An 18,915-nucleotide genomic window follows, 5' to 3' on the forward strand; every position below is an offset into this window, starting at 1 on the left:
CATACATGCTGCACGAAAATTACAGCTGGAAACACCACCTTCCTATTTTATTAGGACTCTATTTTATTTTATTTCCAATTAGAATTAAATTAGGATTAATGTTATTTTAGGATAGGAGAATATTTCTTTTAGGAGATTGAGTGGGATTTGAATTCTTAAATTAGATTTTAAAAGGGAGATCAGAGTAGGTTTTGGGGGACCACGCCTCTCTCTCTTCTCTTCTCTGAAATTTTCTTTCACTTGAGTTTTTGTGATGGCCATGAGCGGCTAGAACTTTTGTAACTTGGTCGAAGGAAACGGAAACCTCGGAATCAAATAAACTGTGAGATCTTTCTGTTTTTAGTGTTAAATTCATGCTTGAGTATTGAATGTTATTCTGTGCATATTTTCATGATTGATGCATTTAATTACTAGGAGGCCTACTAGTGTATTATTTGTTGAAATCTACTGCTAAGTTTGATATCAAATCCGTAATTGTTTGATCCCTCCAACTTGTGAAGCAATTAGGGTTAGTAATTTGCTGCGTCAGGAATTAGTAACCTTACGAAGAACATTCAACTAAATTAAATACAACCGCTTGTGTTTGTGTTGTTTAGCTTCATCGATCTCTCTAATTCTTAAGGCTGCCACTAGATTAAATCTTGAGCGCTTGTCTAGGGTTGTTTAGGGGTAAGATTAATTAGGATCGCTTGTTTCCTGATTAATTACAATTAAGGAGAGATAGGAAATTAGTTCCAACGGTGAATATTCAATGTGTGAATTGATTATCTTTGCATCAATGATCAGTTGTAAGATTCCGATGGTGGATGTTGACAGAGACCAAGTTCGTCATTTTGATTGAATTCGAATTAAATTGTTTTTGTTTTTGCTGAGATTGTTTTCTGTTTTTACACAAACCCCCCAGCCTTTTTCACATCAAAGAAAATTCGGCTAGACACTCTTCGTGGGATTGACCCTTGCTTACCCTATTTATAGTTCAGTAGTTAGGTTCGGAAGGTTTTAATTCTGGGTGCCTACGACAGCATGCCATGTCCCCTACCCAATCAACATCAGTGAAACATTCAAGATGAAATCGCTGAATCATAGTGAACTGAATTCCAAAATCAGTGGTGCCTTTAAGATAGTGAAGAAGTCTCTTACAAGCTTGCTAATGGAGTTGAGTGGGGGCTTTGAGAAATTGACTTAACTTGTTAACAGAGTAGGCACTATCAGGTCTTGATAGAGTGAGATATTACAGGGCACCAATTGTACTTCTGTAAAGAGAGTTTGTCAAACAAGTCACTATCTTCGAATGTCAATTTGTTCCGTAGAGCCATAGGGGTTGAACATGATTTGGAGTCATTCATACCAGATTTTATCAGGAGATCCCTAGCATATTTATGTTGGCTCATGTGAATGCTTGAATCTGTCCTATGTATCTCAAAGCCTAAGAAGTACTTGAGAGAGCCTAGAGTTTTCAATGCAAACTCAATATTCAGCTTGTGGACAATATCATGAACCAATTTAGCATCACTCCCAGTCAATAGAATGTCATCAGCATTAACCACTACATACATTGCTTGACCATTGTGTTTATAAATGAAAAGACTTGAATCAGCCACTGAAGAAGTAAATCCCCATTAGAGAAAAGCATTTTTGAGCTTCTCAAACCAAGCTCAAGGAGCTTGTTTGAGACCTTAGAGGGCCTTTATCAGTTTGCATACACGAAAGGGTTTTTTGCTATTAATAAAACCTTGGGGTTGTGCCATGTAGACTATCTCGGTAAGCTCTCCATTTAGGAATGCATTATTAACATCGACTTGTTGAATATCCCAACCATAGGTGACAGCCAAGCTAAGTATAACTCAAATTATGGATGATTTAATGACAGGTTTGAATGTTTCTAGATAATCCACCCCAGGCGTTTGTTGAAAACCTTTAGCAACAAGCCTTGCTTTGAACCTTTGAATAGATCCATCAGAATTTTGTTTAATTCTAAACACCCACTTGCTTCCTACAATGTTCATATGAGACTCAGCTAGTACAAGTTCCCACGCATGATTAGATATTAGTGCTTGAAATTCATTGTCCATGGTAGCCTTCCAAGAAGGGTAAGAGTGAGCTTTAGCTACATTGACTGGTTCATGGGTATCTAATGAAGAGGAAGGGTTGATAGTGGTGGTCAAAAGGGAGCTATGATGTTTGGACTTTGACCGAGTGATCGTAAGGTGAGTGTTTAGAGAGTGTGAAGATATTGGCTCAGATAACTGTTAGAGTAGATGCCCTAGAGCCAGTCAATTATTATAAAATTGACTCTTTGTAATAATGTTCATTAATCAATAAAAGGCATTTTATTCTATATCGCGTAAATCATTATTATTGCAATATGTATTGATATATGTCCTTAGAATGGTGGAACCGTGATGAGGGTATCAAGTGTTTCAAATCTTGATAGTGAGAACCCTACGAGCACATATGGTGGCCATTCTAAAAACGTCCGTAGCCCGAGTATTATTCTTACTTAACAATAATTCTAAGTCTTTTCTTAACCATCCAAAAGGGGGAAAAACCCCTTCACATAGCCATAAATCCTGCCAAAGAAAGACACTTCCAAAAAGGATTCCTCAATATCCTTCAATTCCATCTCAAACTACCTTTCCAACCCACATCCACTTCTCATATTTTAATGGATAAACAATCACAAAGCACTAGAAATCTCCATTTAAGGCTCAATAAATGGCATATAACATGTATACAAACATACATACATAATGCTATCAAAACCCTAATCAAGAAAATTCTCAAATCTCAACTTGGGTTGGGATTTTACTTACCTTGTATGGAGAGATTTCACTGGCTCTTCCTTTCACTTGGTTTGCTTGACTTTTTCTCTACTCTTTAACAAATGAACAAAAACCCTCAATAATCAAATATATTCAAAAACTACCAGCTTCACAACCAAGCAAGAATTCTTACTAGGGTGCCTTAGATTGATTTTCTACCCCAAAATCCTCCAAAAGCCCTTAAAACTCCTGATCAAAAGAAAGAGAAAATGAGAGGAAGCAAGAGAGAGAAGTGGCGATGGAGAAGAGGAATGAAGGGTTTTGCAATTACTTAATTCCTTTTAATGAAATTTATACACAAGCCTTCCCATTTGCCCTCACTCTTATTTGGGAATTCTATCTAATCCTTTGATTCCTTACAAAAGCACCCCCATAACAACATATTCTCCAGGAAAATTCTTACATTTTACTCCCCACTTTCCACTAATTAGGGGTAGAATGGTCAAATTGCCCTTATGGAAGAAAATATCTAAAACTTAACAAACAATTTGGTTGGCACGTCGCCGCGGCGAGGAAGATTCTGTCCACGCGGTGAAACTGTCCAGCACTTCCCCTGTGGCTTCCACACCTCTGCGCCGCGGCGAAGATTCTTCTTCGCCTGGCGAAGACTGGAAACACTAAAATTCTTCTTTTTCACAATATCAAGGCAAAGTTCAACCTATCACTTAAAGGCCAACTAAACAATAATGAATCAACTCAAAAGAGCAAAAGAAGAAGCATTAACTACGTACCTCAAGTAGGGCATTACAGAATCAAATGAGACAGATGGCAACTGCAATAGTAAGCTGGAGGCACAAAGTTTGGGGAAATTACCTCTCAAACGGTGGTCAACACAAGACAAAATGTAAGTCGATCATCTTCAGAAGGGTAAGAGGTTGAGATTCCAACAAAGGCAGCCCCTGCATCGTCGAAGGAAGAAAAAAAGAAGATGTAGTGTAGACAGCAACGTTCCCAACGACGATGGTGTTCCTAAGCGTAAGTTTCCACCTCTGTCGATTATAAACCGGTACCACCTTTTCCTCAAGCTTTGGCAGAATCTAGAAGAGATGAGCAACACAGAGATATGAGGAGACTTTCGTAGATGCGAGGTAAATATTCACTTTTAGATGCTATTAACAAGTACCTCGTTATGCTAAATTCTGAAGGAATTGTGTACACTTAAGAGGAAACAGAAACTTAAGGGGTGTGAAAAGGTGAGAATGGGAGAAAATGTGTTTGCAGTGTGATCAGAGAAAACTTCCAGTGAAGTGCAAGGATTCAGGTGTTTACTATCCCTTGTACGATAGGTAAACACTATGTTGAGAAGGCCATGTTAGATTTAGGAGCTTCTATTAATGTCATGCCATATTCCATATATGCTTCTTTGAAACTTGGACCTTTGAATAAAACTGGTGTTGTGATTCAATTAGTTGATGGATCTAATGCTTATCCTAAGGGTGTAGTTGAGGATGTTTTGGTTCAAGTTAATGGCTTAGTTTTCCCTACTGATTTTTATGTGCTTGATATGGAAAATGGTGATCAATCTGTCCTATTTTGTTAGGACGACCTTTCTAAAGACATCCAAGACTAAGATAGATGTTCATAGTGGCATACTTACCATGGAATTTGATGGTGAAATTGTTAAGTTTGACATTATGATGCCATGAAATATGATGATGATGAGATGATGATGAGCATGTTTATTCTATTGATGTGGTTGATTCTTTAGCACAGGAAGTTTTGAAACTCAATGGGAAAGATGGATTGGGAGTTGCCATTAGTAAGCATCTTGAGGAAGAGAATGCGGAGTTAGTTACTATTGATTTGCAGGAAACGGTTGCAGCATGGAATGATTCTCCAAAGTTACAGCAGCAGTCAGGTAAGTTCCTTGTATTGCATTACCAATTTCTAACGAGAAGCCTTTACCCTCTGTTTGCAGGCCCTATTCCAAATTTGAAGCCTCTCCTTAGTTACCTTAAGTACGTATTCCTTGGAGACGGAGGAACGTTACTCAGTGCATTGCAAGAAGAAAAGCCTTGAGTCGAGCCACGACAATAAACAAAGGCGCTGCTTGGGAGGCAACCCAAAGAGGTTTGTTTTCTTCCTCGCATTTGAATTCTGGTTATTTTTTGCCTTTTCTTTGCATTTCATCTTACATTGGGGACAATGTAAGCTTTAAGTGTGGGGGAGGGGATTTGGTTGATTTAGGTGTGTTTTTTAGTTGTGTTCAAAAAAAAAAAAAAAAAAAAAAAAGAAAGAATTCTGCCTAGTTTAAGGGATATCGGCTGGAAACCAGAACCGCTTAAAAAATGCCTAGCAGTACTTGGCAACCTCTGGTATAACAACGCCACGTACACCTTAAAGAATACCCCTGCATTTGGTTTTAGGAAGGTTTATGCTTTAAGTCATGTCTTGAACGTCTAGTGATGCACGAAATAGTAACTTGACTTTGTTGTTGAACATATTTCTTGACTTAGGATGTTAGCAATATTTCATAAATAGAGTTAATCATATTGAATCTTGTAGTTTGAAACAAATGTCTTGAGAAGTTGTGTGAACTTAGTGACGAAGCATGATTGAGGAATGTATAACAACCCTTAAAAGAAAAAAGAAAAAAAATGTTTCTCTTAAGCTAGTCCTAAATTTGGGTTTAAGCAATAGGAAAAGAAAGAAAAGTATGTGGTGGGTCGAGATGGAGGTAAAAATGCCGTCACTCATAAACAACCATGAAATGAGATGGGCATAAAATGCACTCATTTTTTTCGAAACAGAAAAAAAAAAAAAAAAAAAAAAATTGTATCCTTAGTTTGCTACCCAGTTTGTAGTAGTAAGAGAAACAGTAAAAGAAAGTTGAGAGGGGAGTTGTACATGAATTGGTTTGATTAGTTCCCTTGTTTGCATGACTGATAAGAGTAATTGTGGAAGATGATAAAGAGAGATGAATGTCATAACTCTGTTTTATTTATTTTGCTGCTTCCTAAGTTAGGTATGAATATGCATGGATTATATATTGTTGCTTATGCATCCTGCTGATGTTCTTGAGATGACTTGAGATGATGGCGTTCTTGATATGACTTGACTGTAGGGTTTGTTTGAATTAGTTTGCCGAGAACGTGCAAAAGCTAGTGTGGGGGAATTTGATGGGAATGCAAAATGTCATATTTAACCCCTTAATGTTTAGTCTTTATAGTATATTGTTTCCTAATTGGACTAATTTACTATTTTGGTTTGAAAGCAAAAAGGAGGTGTTAATTGAAAAACGGAATTAATTAGGGGAATTCGGACAGTTTCGCCACTGCTCGTATTCTGGGCATAATTCTCTATCCGAGCTCCGATTGAGATGATTCAAAATGCTGTGGAACGATAAGAAAGAGATCTACACCTTTCATGTTTTGAGTTTTTAGAGATAATGGCTTATAAAGGTTTATCGAGCTTCAAGTTGACGCACCTGCATTGCCGATGTCCTGGAGCGTTCTGACTTGTTATGCCAAGTCCGTCTATATTGCACGTTTTGAGTCTCTCTTCTCAACATTGTCTACAATTAGATTACAAAATTTTGATACTCTATACTTGTACATCAATCAACGATACTTGTATATTCTGTTGATATTAAATCAATTATACACACAAATGTGAGCTGTTAAGCTCTGGAATAGAGAGAAAACGTAAGAGAAGAAGCAAGAATTCTTTATTGATTTGCTTAAAACAAAATGGTATAGTAAATGGTACTTTTATAATGCTGAGATAACAGTAACTAACTGTTAAAACAAACTAAAAGTAAACGGCAGATTGACTAACTCAACTCACTCTAATTCTTTACTAACATCCCCCCTTAAGCTGGACAGCTCTGACTCTTACTCTTGACTCTTTTCCTAACATCCTTTCGTAAGCTGAGCTGAGGATTGAGAAAGATTAAGAGTCACTTTGGTGAATTCTGATACTAATGCTATTTCAGCCAAACTGAAGCAAACTGAAATTGGCACTAGGCTTGACCTTCCATCTAGGCATGATAATGAGGTAAATATTTCTTCCCTTGAACAACAAATTGCGAGTCTAACTTCTCTTGTTCGTCAAATGGCTGTAGGTAACATGCAGACAGTGAAAGCTTGTGGAATTTGTTTGGTAGTAGGGCATCCAACTGATATGTGCCCAACTCTTCAAGAGGAGCCTGTTGAGCAAGTGAATGCAGCAGGTGGTTTCCCTGGACAACCGCAAAGGAAGTATGATCCTTATTTGAGCACATATAACCCTGGATGGAGGGATCACCCTAATCTTGGCCATGGGAATCAACAAATGAGTCAGCTCTACCCTCACAACTGCCCAAATTACCAACAGTACAAGTAGCCATACCCCCCTAGACAACAACCGGACCAAACTACTAATTCTGGTATGTCTTTAGAAGATATTGTTAAGTCTCTTGCTACTAACACTTTGCAATTTCAATAGGAGACGAGAGCTAGTGTTCAAAGTTTAGAGAATCTGTAACAACTGCTGTAAACTAGTACAATGCATGCATAATAACAATAGAAAATGGGCCCAAAACTTTTCTTTTTATTATAAGTACTACGTCTTTTATACACAAAAAGCATCATTTACAAAAAGGCCATTTTAAAAGACAAAAACAGGGGAAACAGTGTAGCTATCGCTCCTCGCTTGCCAACGCCCCTCCGACTGCAACATCACCTAGATCCTGCATCCACAAAGGAAAATAACGGGGTGAGCACAAAATAATGCTCAGTAAGTAAAACCCTCTATCTGTTTATCCCCGTAAGTATTTCTTTTAATTCTTTCCTCACTTTTTCTGTTCTTTCCTACTAAACGTCATGGCCTCATCTTACCGGAGGCACGGCCGGATGGTGTTCACACAGCACCATCTCACTCTTCATGACTATCAGGTGAAGGTCACATAGCACCAACCCGTTCTTAGTGACTACTAAGTGGGGATCACAAAGCACCTACCCGGTTTTCATAACTATCGGGTGGAGACCACAAAGCACCAACCCGTTCCTAATCACTGTCGGGTGATGATCACAAAGCATCATCCCACTTTTAATAAATGTCAGGTAATGACCACCAAGCATCAACCCCTTTCTAATAACTGACCGGGTGACTATCACAAAGCATCCACCCGTTTCTACTACCTATCGGGTGATGATCACAAAGCATCAACCCATTTCTAATTGTTAGTCGAGTGATGATCACAAAGCATCCACCCGACTCTTATAACTGTTGGGTGATGATCACAAAGCATCAACCCATTTCTACTACTCTTCTCATTCATTCTACTTTAGCACTTCTCATTCTCTCTACCCTTAAAGTAGTTGTATCCACAAGTTCTCTACTCAAAGAGCAAGTGCATACACAAAGTTTCCTACTCTTTCTTAGGTCACTTCTCAATGCACAATTAATGCCTGTGGATGGTTCATCTCCACTAATGCACTTATGAAATGCCAACATGCAATGTTGCAAGAATTAAGGTTCACTACTCATACTCAAACCTCTATTAGGCATTTCATTAAACAACTCAAGTGCATAATAAAACTCTACTATAACAATAATTCTAAGTCTTTCTCTAACCATCCAAAATGGGGAAAAACCCCCTCACATAGCCATAAATCCTGCCAAAGAAAGACACTTCCAAAAAGGATTCCTCAATATCCTTCAATTCCATCTCAAACTACCTTCCAACCCACATCTCACTTCTATATTTAATGTATAAACAATCACAAAGCACTAGAAATCTCCATTTAAGACTCAATAACATGGCATATAACATGTATACAACTACATACATAATTGCTATCAAAACCCAATCAAGAAAATTCGCAAATCTCAACTTGGGTTGGGATTTACTTACCTTGTTATGAGAAGATTTCACTAGCTCTTCCTTCACTTGGTTTGCTTGACTTTTTCTCTACTCTTAACAAATGAACAAAAACCCTCAATGATCAAATATATTCAAAAACTCACAAAGCTTCACAACCAAAGCAAGAATCCTTACTTAGGGTGCCTTAGATTGATTTTCTACCCAAATCACTCCAAAAGCCCTTCAAAACTCCTTGATCAAAAGAAAGAGAAATTGAGAGGAAGCAAGAGAGGAGAGTGGCGATGAAGAAGAGAATGAAGGGTTTGCAATGGTTTAATTCCTTTTAATGAAATTTATACACAGCTTCCCATTTTGCCTACTCTTTTGGGAATTCTATCTATATCTTTGATTCACTACAAACCACCCCCATAACAACATATTCTCCATGAAAATTCCTTACATTTTACTCCCCACTTTTCCTGCTAATTAGGGGTAGAATGGTCAAATTGCCCTTAGAAGGAAATATCTAAAACTTAACAAACATTTGGTTGGCACGTCGCCGCGGCGAGGAATCTCTTCCCGCGGCGAAACTGTCCAGTAGCTTCCCCGTGGCTCACACCTCTCGCCCGGCAAGATTCTTCTTCGCCCGCGAAGCTGGAAACCTAAACTTCTTCTATTTTCAACCAATATCAAGGCAATGTTCAACATATCACTCAAAGGCCAACCAACAATAATGAACAACTCAAAAAGAGCAAAAGAAGAAGCATTAACTACGTACCTCAAGTAGGGCATTACAGAATCAAATGGTCAGATGGCAACGCATATAAGCTGGAGGCACAAAGTTGGGGAAATTACCTTCTCAAACGGTGGTATCCAAGAAAAATGTGTGCGATCACTTCAGAAGTGGTAAAGAGGTTGAGATTCCAACAAAGGCAGCCCCTGCATCGTCGAAGGAAGAAAAGAGAAGATGTTAGTGTAGACAGAACGTTCCCAAGACGATGGTGTTCCTAAGCGTAAGTTTCCCCTCTGTCGATTATAACCGGTACCACCTTTTCCTCAAGCTTGGCAGAATCTAGAAGAGATGCAAACAGAGATATGATGAGACTTTTCGTAGATGCGAGGTAAATATTCCACTTTTTGATGCTATTAAACAAGTACTCGTATGCTAAATTCTTGAAAGAATTGTGTACACTTAGAAAACAACTAAGGGGTGTGAAAAGGTGAGAATGGGAGAATGTTTTGCAGTGATTCAGAGAAAACTCCAGGAAGTGCAAGGATCCAGGTAGTTTACTACCCTTGTACGATAGGTAACACTAGGTTTGAGAGGCCATGTAGATTGGAGCTTCTATAATGTCATGCCATATTCATATATGCTTCTTTGAAACTTGGACTTTGAATAAACTGTGTGTTGATTCAATTAGCTGGATCTAATGCCTACCTAAGGGGGTAGTTGAGATGTTTTGGTTCAAGTTAATGGCTTAGTTTTCCCTACTGATTTCTATGTGCTTGATATGGAAAATGGTGATCAAACTGCCCTTATTTTGTTAGGAAGACCATTCTTAAAAACATCCAAGACTAAGATAGATGTTCATAGTGGCATACTTACCATGGAATTTGATGGTGAAATTGTTAAGTTTAATATTTATGATGCCATGAAATATCCTGATGATGATGATAATCATGTTTATTCTATTGATGTGATTGATTCTTTAGCACAGGAAGTTTTTGAACTTGACAGAGAAGATGGATTGGAAGTTGCCAGTAGTGAGCATCTTGAGAAAGAGAATGAGGAATTAGCTTTGAGTTCTGATTTACAGGAAACTGTTGCAGCGTTGAACGATTCTCCAAAGTTACAGCAGTCAGGTAGCGTTTCTTTTATGGCATTACCAATTTCTTATGAGAGGCCTTTACCCTCTGTTTTGCAGGTCCACATTCCAGAATTGAAGCCTCTCCCCAGCTACCTCAAGTACGTGTTCCTTGGAGACAAAGAAACTTTACCGGTGATCATCTCTAGCAAACTTAGTGCATCGCAAGAAGAGAAACTTGTGCAGGTCCTTAAGGAGCATAAGACGACTATTGGTTGGAAAATTACAGATATCAAAGGAATTAGTCCGTCTACATGCATGCATCGTATCCTGCTTGAAGAAGGAGCAAAACCTTTCCATCAACCGCAGAGAAGATTGAATCTGCCTATGATGGATGTTGTGAAAAAGGAGATCCTCAAACTTCTTGAAGTTGGAGTGATTTATCCTATTTCAAATAGCAATTGGGTTAGCCCTGTTCAAGTGGTTCCTAAAAAGACCAGAATAACCGTTGTGAAAAACCAGAATGATGAGTTAGTTCCTACCCATGTTCAGAATGGGTGGCGGGTTTGTATAGATTATAGGAAATTAAATGCTGTAACCCGCAAGGACCACTTTCTTTTACCTTTTATTGATCAAATGCTTGAAAGGTTAGCTGGTCATTCTTACTATAGTTTCGTTGATGGTTATTCAGGTTATTTTCAGATTGCGATTGCTCTGGAGGATCAAGAGAAGACGACTTTCACATGCCCATTCGGAACTTTTGCAAATCGCCGCATGCCTTTTGGCCTTTGCAATGCCCCAGCCACTTTCCAAAGGTGTATGGTCAGCATATTTTCAGATTATGTTGAGCATATCATAGAAGTTTTTATGGATGATTTCACAGTTTATGGAAACTCTTTTGATAATTGTTTGGATAACCTTACACTGGTTCTTCAAAGATGCATAGAAACTAACCTTGTGTTAAATTCTGAAAAATGTCATTTTATGGTTGATCAAGGTCTGGTTTTGGGTAATGTGGTTTCATCTAGGGGAATTGAGGTAGATAAGGCCAAAGTTGACATTATTCAATCTTTACCTTACCCTACTAGTGTACGGGAAGTTTGTTCTTTTCCTGGACATGTACGTTTTTACCAAAGATTCATCAAGGACTTCTCCAAAATAGCATTACCCCTATGTAAGTTGCTGCAAAAGGATGTGGTTTTTGAGCTCGATGAGGCATGTAAAGAGGCGTTTGACAAGCTGAAGAAACTGCTGACTTCTACCCTAATTATCCAGCCCCCTGACTGGAACATTCCTTTCGAGATAATGTGCGACGCAAGTGATTATGCAGTAAGCGCTGTTCTGGGTCAAAGGATTGGAAAAGCATCTCATCTCATGCCATTTATTATGCTTCCAGGATTTTAAATGATGCCCAGAGAAATTATTCCACCACGAAGAAAGAACTTTTAGCTGTTGTTTTTGCTTTAGAAAAGTTTCGATCTTATTTGCTTGGTACTAAAATTATTGTTTTTTCTGATCATGCAGCTTTGCGTTATTTGATGATGAAGAAAAAGGCAAAACCGAGATTAATAAGGTGGATACTTCTCTTGAGTGAATTCAATTTGGAGATCAAAGACAAAAGAGGGACAAAAAATCATGTCGCGGATCATTTGAGTCGTTTAGTTCACGTGGAGGATGAACTTCATTTGTAAGAAATGTTCCCTGATGAGCAATTGTTCTCCACGAGTGTTACATTACCTTGGTATGCGAATCTTGTAAATTATTTGGTTACTAACATCTTACCTCCTGGTTTGTCTAGGGCTCAAAGAGATAAGTTCAAGAGTGATGCCAAATACTATGTGTGGGATGACCCCTACTTATGGAAGCATTATGCAGATCAAGTAATAAGAAGGTGTGTTCATGAAACTGAAATTATTTCAATTATCACCTTTTGTCATTCTTATGCATGTGGAGGTCACTTTGGAGCTAAGAGGATAGCGAGAAAAGTGCTCGAATGTGGTTTCTTTTGGCCGTCTTTATTTCAAGATTCATACTTTTTTTGTAAGTCATGCGATAATTGTCAAAGGACAGGTAATATATCCCAAAAGAATGAGATGCCACAAACCCCCATACTGTTTTGTGAAATTTTTGATGTTTGGGGCATCGATTTCATGGGACCGTTCCCTGTATCTTTTGGTTATGTTTATATTTTGCTTGTTGTTGATTATGTCTCGAATTGGGTGAAAGCTAAAGCCATTAGGACTGATGATTCTAAAGTTGTTGCAAATTTTATCAAGTCTAATATATTCTGCAGGTTTGGAATTCCAAGAGCTCTAATAAGTGATCGAGGCACTCACTTTTGCAATCGAACTGTGGAGGCTTTGCTGAAAAAGTATCATGTGACCCACAAAGTGTCTACTGCCTATCATCCGCAAACTAGTGGACAAGCGGAAGTGTCAAATCGAGAGATCAAGTCCATCATTGAGAAGACGGTCTATCTAAGTAGGAAAGACTGGAGTTTGCATTTGGATGATGCCTTGTGGGCGTATATGACTGCATATAAGACGCCCATTGGTATGTCACAATTTTGTTTGGTGTTTGGGAAAGCATGCCATCTTCCAATTGAGTTAGAACACAAAGCTTATTAGGCAATCAAGAGTTTTAACATGAAGATGGATGAAAATGGAGAAAACAGAAAGTTGCAACTACAAGAGTTAAAGGAAATTCGCAATGATGCCTATGAGAATGCAAGGATTTACAAGGAAAAGACGAAGGCTTTTCATGACAAGATGATCTCTAGGAAGGAGATTAAAGTTGGTCAAAAAGTCCTTCTAAATCATTCACGGCTTTGGTTGTTTTCGGCTAAGTTGCGTTCTCATTGGATTAGACCTTTTGTTGTTATTAATGTTTTTCCTCATGGTGCAGTTGAAATTCAAAGTTTAGCAACTTCCAAAGTGTTCAAGGTGAATGGCCATAGACTTAAGACTTTCTATGAAGGTCTCCAAGAAGAAAATGTGGCAGGATTAGACCTTGAGGATCCGACTTATTCAGATTAAAGAAGACAGCTTTGAGTCAAGCCAATGACAATAAACAAAGGCGTTGTTTGGGAGGCAACCCAAGGGGAGTTTGTTTTCTTTTCTCGCATTTTAAATTTTGGTTATTGTTTCCTTTTCTTTGCATTTCATCTTACATTGGGGACAATGTCAGTTTTAAGTGTGGGGGAGGGGATTTAGGTTGTGTTTTAATTTATGTTCTTAAAAAAAAATATATATATATATAGTTGTTGTTTCTAGGAAGGTATATGCTTTAAGTCATGTCTTTGAACGTCTAGTGATGCATGAAATAGTAACTTGACTTTGTTGTTGAGCATATTCCTTGACTTAGGATGTTAGCAATCTTTCATAAAATACAGTTAATCAGATTTGAATCTTTGTAGTTTTGAAACAATATGTCTTGAGAAGTTGTGTGAACTTGGTGACGAAGCATGATTGAGGATTGTATAGCAACCCTTAGAAAAAAATTGTTTCTCTTAAGCTAGTCCTAAATTTGGGTTTAAGCAAATAGGAAAAAGAAAAGAAAGGTATGTGGTGAGTCGAGATGGAGCGTAAAATGCACTCACTCATAAACACAACCATGAAATGAGATGGAGCATAAAATGCACTCATTATTTTTCAAAACAGAAAGAAAAAAAAGAAAAAAGAAAAAAAAATTGTATCCTTAGTTTGCTACCCAGTTTGTAGTAGTAAAGAGAAACAGTTGAGGAAAAGTTGAGAGGGGAGTTGTACATGAATTGGTTGTGATTAGTTTCCTTGTTTGCATTGACTGATTAAGAGTAATTATGGAAGATGATGAAGAGAGATGAATGTCATTAACTCTGTTTTATTTTATTTTGCTGCTTCCTAAGTTAGGTATGAATATGCATGGATTAAATATTGTTGCTTATGCATCATGCTGATGTTCTTGATATGACTTGAGATGATGGTGTTCTTGATATGACTTGAGTGTAGCGTTTGTTTGAATTAGTTTGCCCGAGGACGTGCAAAAGCTAAGTGTGGGAGAATTTGATAAGAATGCAAAATATCATATTTACCCCCCTTAATGTTTAGTCTTTTATACGTATTTGTTGCCTAAATGTACTCATTATTATTCTATTTTGATTTAGGATGCAAATGGAGGCGTTAATTGCAAAACGGAACTAATTAAGTGAATTCGGACAGTTTCGACGTTGTTTCGTAATCTGGGCATAACTCTCTCATCCGAGCTCCGATTGAGATGATTCAAAATTATGTGGAACGCTAAGAAATAGATCTACAACTTTCATGTTTTGAGTTTGGAGAGATACTCACTGCATCAAGGTTGTAATCGAGCTTGAAGTTGACGCATCTGCACTGGACGTCCTGGAGCATTCTGCCTTGTCATGCAAATCAATTGGGCAGTTTATTATTGGAAGATTTGAGGACATGTGGCACGCAAGTTACAGCTCAGAATCACCACTTTCCTATTTTATTTTAGGACTTTATCTTATTTTCAATTAATTAGAATCAAATTAGGATTAATGTTATTTTAGGATATTAGAATATTTCTTTTAGGAGATTTAGTGGGATTCAAAGACTTGAACTGGATTTTTGTTAGGGAGATCAGATTAGGGTTTTTAAGGGGGGCACGCCTCTCTCTTCTCTTCTCTGGAATTTTTCTTTCTTTTTGAGTTTTTGTTGATGGCCATGAGAGGCTAATTTTTATAACTTGGTCGAAGGAAACGGAGACCTCGGAATCAACCAACTGTGAGACATAAGCTATTTTATTTTAGTGTTCAATTTTCGTGTTTGAGTATTGAATGTTATTCTGTGCATATCTTCATGATTGATGCATTTAATTACTAGGAGGCCTACTAGTGTATTATTTGTTGCAATCTACTGCTAAGTTAGATATCACATCTGTAATTGTTTGATCCCTCTAACTTGTGAAGCAATTAGGGTTAATAATTTGCTGCGTCAGGAAATAGTAATCTTAAGAAGAACATTCAACTAAATTAAATACAACCGCTTGAGTTTGTGTTGTTTAGCTTCATCGATTTCTCTAATTCTTAAGGCTGTCACTAGATTAAATCTTGAGTGCTTGTCTAGGGTTGTTTAGTGGTAAGATTAATTAAGATCGCTTGTTTCTTAATTAATTACAATTAAGGAGAGATAGGAAAATAGTTCCAACGGTGAATATTCAAAACAAGAATTGATTTATTTTTTCATCAATGACCAGTTATAAGATTCCGATGGTGGATGTTGACTTAGACCAAGTTATGTTATTTTGATTGTTTCGATAATTTAGTTTAGATTGCTTTGCTTGAGATTGTTTTCTGTTTTACTCAAAACCCCCCAGCCTTATTCACATCATTGAAAATTCGGCTAGACACTCTTCGTGGGATCGACCCTTGCTTACCCTATTTATAGTTCAGTAGTTAGGTTAGGAAGGTTTTTAATCTTGGTTGTGTACGACAGCACACCACTAAGATTCTCCTCTTCTCCTATTGGCTCAGTAGATTTTCTTTATCCATTTCCTTGTGACTAGCCTTTGGACTGATTAATAGCAAGTTCCATAAGTTTCTTTTCTTTTCCACTTCACCTCTTCCTATTGGTTATTGTGATTGCCTTTATCCCTTGTCTAACAATTTTCCATATCACCTTATCCTTACACTTGTCATGCCACCTCACTACATTGTCATCCCTCATCCTGCCACGTATGCCATGTCACTGTAGGTGCCACGTCATCAAGTTAGTGAAAATAAAAAAAAAAAATTCAACTTTTTTGCCACCTCTCTTCCTTGCCTCCCATGGGGGCTGTTGAACATGGGAAAAGCTCTGGTTTGAGTGAGCAGCATCCAAACATTATGGAAAAGAAAATTGAAAGTGTTAAGAATGGTCATTTGGTGCCTACTGGATCTCGTAAGGGGCTACCATTTCTAATAGAGAGTATGTCCAAGTCCAGTTGGTGAAACTTATTAATGGAGGGAATTTTGAATTTGAAGAAGGTGAAATTATTTAGGTGGATAGAGGAGCTATTTGTGCTGAATCCAAGAGTACTTTGGAGGGTAACCGAGTTTCTTCAAGGGTAGGTGAAAATGGGAAGGACACAATCTGCCATGGTGTGGATAAGGGCCGTGAGGTTGTAGGGGCACCTATTGCTATAGAAAAATCAGGCCAGAATGATGTGCTATTGGCTAAAGGTAAGTTCAATCCGAAGCTAGAGAGCTGCTCTAATGGAAAGGGGAGATTTTATGAAAATGTGGTAGCGAATGTTGATGAGATTTCTAAGGATTATCCCCTTCTCCCAAGTAAAGTGGTGGATGGAGGGAATAGAATTGAGAAGCCAAATGGTTGTGGTGATGAAAAATAGGTGAAAGGAGAGGAAAAAAGAGCTTAGACAAGTGTTCTTGTCTCAAAGAGGTCTGATATTTCCCTTGAATATGTCAAACCAAATATGAGCAAGGAAGCCTTGGGAAGAAATTGCCGTTTTACCAAGTAAAGAGCTATGTTGAAAGAAATTGGAGTCGTTTTGGAGCTGTGGGAGGTTACTTCATATGGGCATGAGGGCTATTTGCTCAAGTTCCCAGATGAGGTTACTAAAATGGATGTGCTGGAGGGTGGTCCATGGTTTATAGGAGGGCAACCTTTCTTTTTGAAGTTATGGACTTCTAACTTATCGTTGGGAATGAATGGGATTACCAGGGTACCCATATGGGCAAAATTCTATGGTATCCCTCTTGAGTTGTGGACCCCCAAGGGTTTAAGCCATATAGAAAGTGTAATAGACACCTCTCTTTATATGGACAATATTACCGAATCGGGCGAAAAGCTTGAATTTGCTAAAGTGTGCATTGAGATGGGTTCTTCGGCAGAGTTTAAGGAGGAATTTGAGCTAGAGATGCCGAGAGGTGAGATTGCATTAGTTAAGGTGGAGTATGCTTTGAAGCCATTTACCTGTGCTTCGTGCAAAACGTTTGGGCACGTCCAACGAAACTACAATTTAGCCCCTAAGGAAACCGGACCATTGTTACCCAAAAAGCCGACTTCTCCTCATGTGCAAGAATGGAGACAAGCTGCTAGTAAGAAGAATATGAGTGTCCCTCGAGAAGTAAGTCAGCAAAGGGTAGAGGGAAAGAAGGAAGGTGAGGCCCCTAAACCTTGTAAGAGTGTGAACCAATTTGAGGTGCTATCTGAAGAGGGTGAGGAAAAGAGAGATGTTGTCGGTGGGGAGGAGAGGAAGAGTGGGAATGGTATTGAGGAAGGGTTGGAATGTGAAACAGAGTGTGGTAGAGCGGTTTTTGGGGAGGAAGTTGCGAATGCAAATGAGGATAGAGATGAGAGAACTCCAACTATCAAGGCTGTTTCTTTGAATACGTTTGAGGACGGTGACATGGGAACTAGCTCTCCAATTTGTCAACCGGTTGGGACCCTAGTACGCGTGGATGAAAAGGAATGATTGGAGAAGGAAAAGGGAAGACTTTCTAAGAATAAAAGGAAGAAATTAGCGAAGAAGGCGAGAACTCCACCGAAGCCACCTCATAGCCATGGTTAAAGTTGTTGCGTGGAATGTGTTAGAGTAGATGTCCTAGAGCCAATCAATTATTATAGAATTGACTCTTTGTAATAATGTTCATTAATTAATAAAAGGCATTTTATTCTAGATCGCGTAAATCATTATTATTGCAATATGTTTTGATATATGTCCTTAGAATAGTAGAACCGTGACGAGGGTATCAAGTGTTTCAAATCTTGATAGTGTGAACCCTATGAGCACATATGGTGGCCATTCTAGAAACGTCCATAGCCCCAATATTATTCTGAAGTAAGAGAACAGATAATACGGTAAGGCTATCATAGTGTTGATTGACCCTGTCGAAAGCCAGTGACTGATCTCACTTGTCAAGGTTGTTAGGTGACAACCTAATGCAACACATGGGTGCTTGTTAGGATATACCGCAGCAAGTTCACAGGACTGACCCAACAGAGGATTCCATACAGATGTTAACCCCAGTGTCTATGGAACAAATCCTCTAACGAATGGTGGTGCATGTGATCCTTAGACTTGAGATCATCGAAGCGCCTTATGCACCGATTGGTGCAGTTTGACACTAGCCTAACGCAATTCTATTCAAAGCTGTCAATACGGCGGTGATTAGCTGCATCAAGGAGTGTATCAAGACTATGGTGGATTGACAGAGGATTCATCACTCTTGGGTACGGGAGAAGTTATCTCATGACACAATTCAATATATGGCAATGACACTAAAACTGTGGCCACAGTGGGATTGAGTTGTTGCTCTATCCGGATTATAATACAGGTCATTGGTCTAGAAACTGAATACATACTATCGAGAGTAACCGAAGGTTGACACTATTTCTATGCCTTCATCTCGTCGAGATAACGTATGATGAAAGGATCGAATTGCAGTAACTATATTGTTGACAGGTAGCTACTTTGCTGAATCCGAATCTATCGGGTGACCATGATGCCTTGCTAGGGGCCCATC

At 38.4% G+C, this 18,915-nt stretch overlaps 2 protein-coding genes across 2 annotated transcripts in view; both read left to right on the top strand.

The window, feature by feature from the left end:
- LOC116141935 overlaps positions 1-13,039 on the top strand; it is a gene marked incomplete at its 5' end in the record, with an annotated part of 108,402 nt that extends 95,363 nt beyond the window's left edge. Inside the window, 4 exon segments of the mRNA XM_031427406.1 lie at positions 11,084-11,765; positions 11,768-12,099; positions 12,211-12,303; positions 12,478-13,039. Coding sequence (XP_031283266.1) covers positions 11,084-11,765; positions 11,768-12,099; positions 12,211-12,303; positions 12,478-13,039 — 1,669 coding nt within the window.
- Positions 13,040-13,063: 24 nt separating this feature from the next.
- LOC116141936 lies at positions 13,064-13,447 on the top strand. The gene has a single exon (XM_031427408.1). The coding sequence runs from the start codon at positions 13,064-13,066 to the stop codon at positions 13,445-13,447; it is 384 nt and encodes a 127-aa protein (XP_031283268.1).
- Positions 13,448-18,915: the final 5,468 nt, after the last annotated feature.

This window comes from Pistacia vera, unplaced genomic scaffold (assembly GCF_008641045.1).
Source record: "Pistacia vera cultivar Batoury unplaced genomic scaffold, PisVer_v2 Contig401, whole genome shotgun sequence".
Classification (NCBI taxonomy): domain Eukaryota; kingdom Viridiplantae; phylum Streptophyta; class Magnoliopsida; order Sapindales; family Anacardiaceae; genus Pistacia; species Pistacia vera.

Coding starts and splice junctions, on each gene's coding strand:
- LOC116141936 (XM_031427408.1), top strand. CDS start 13,064: ATGGATGAAAATGGAGAAAACAGAAAGTTGCAACTACAAGAGTTAAAG.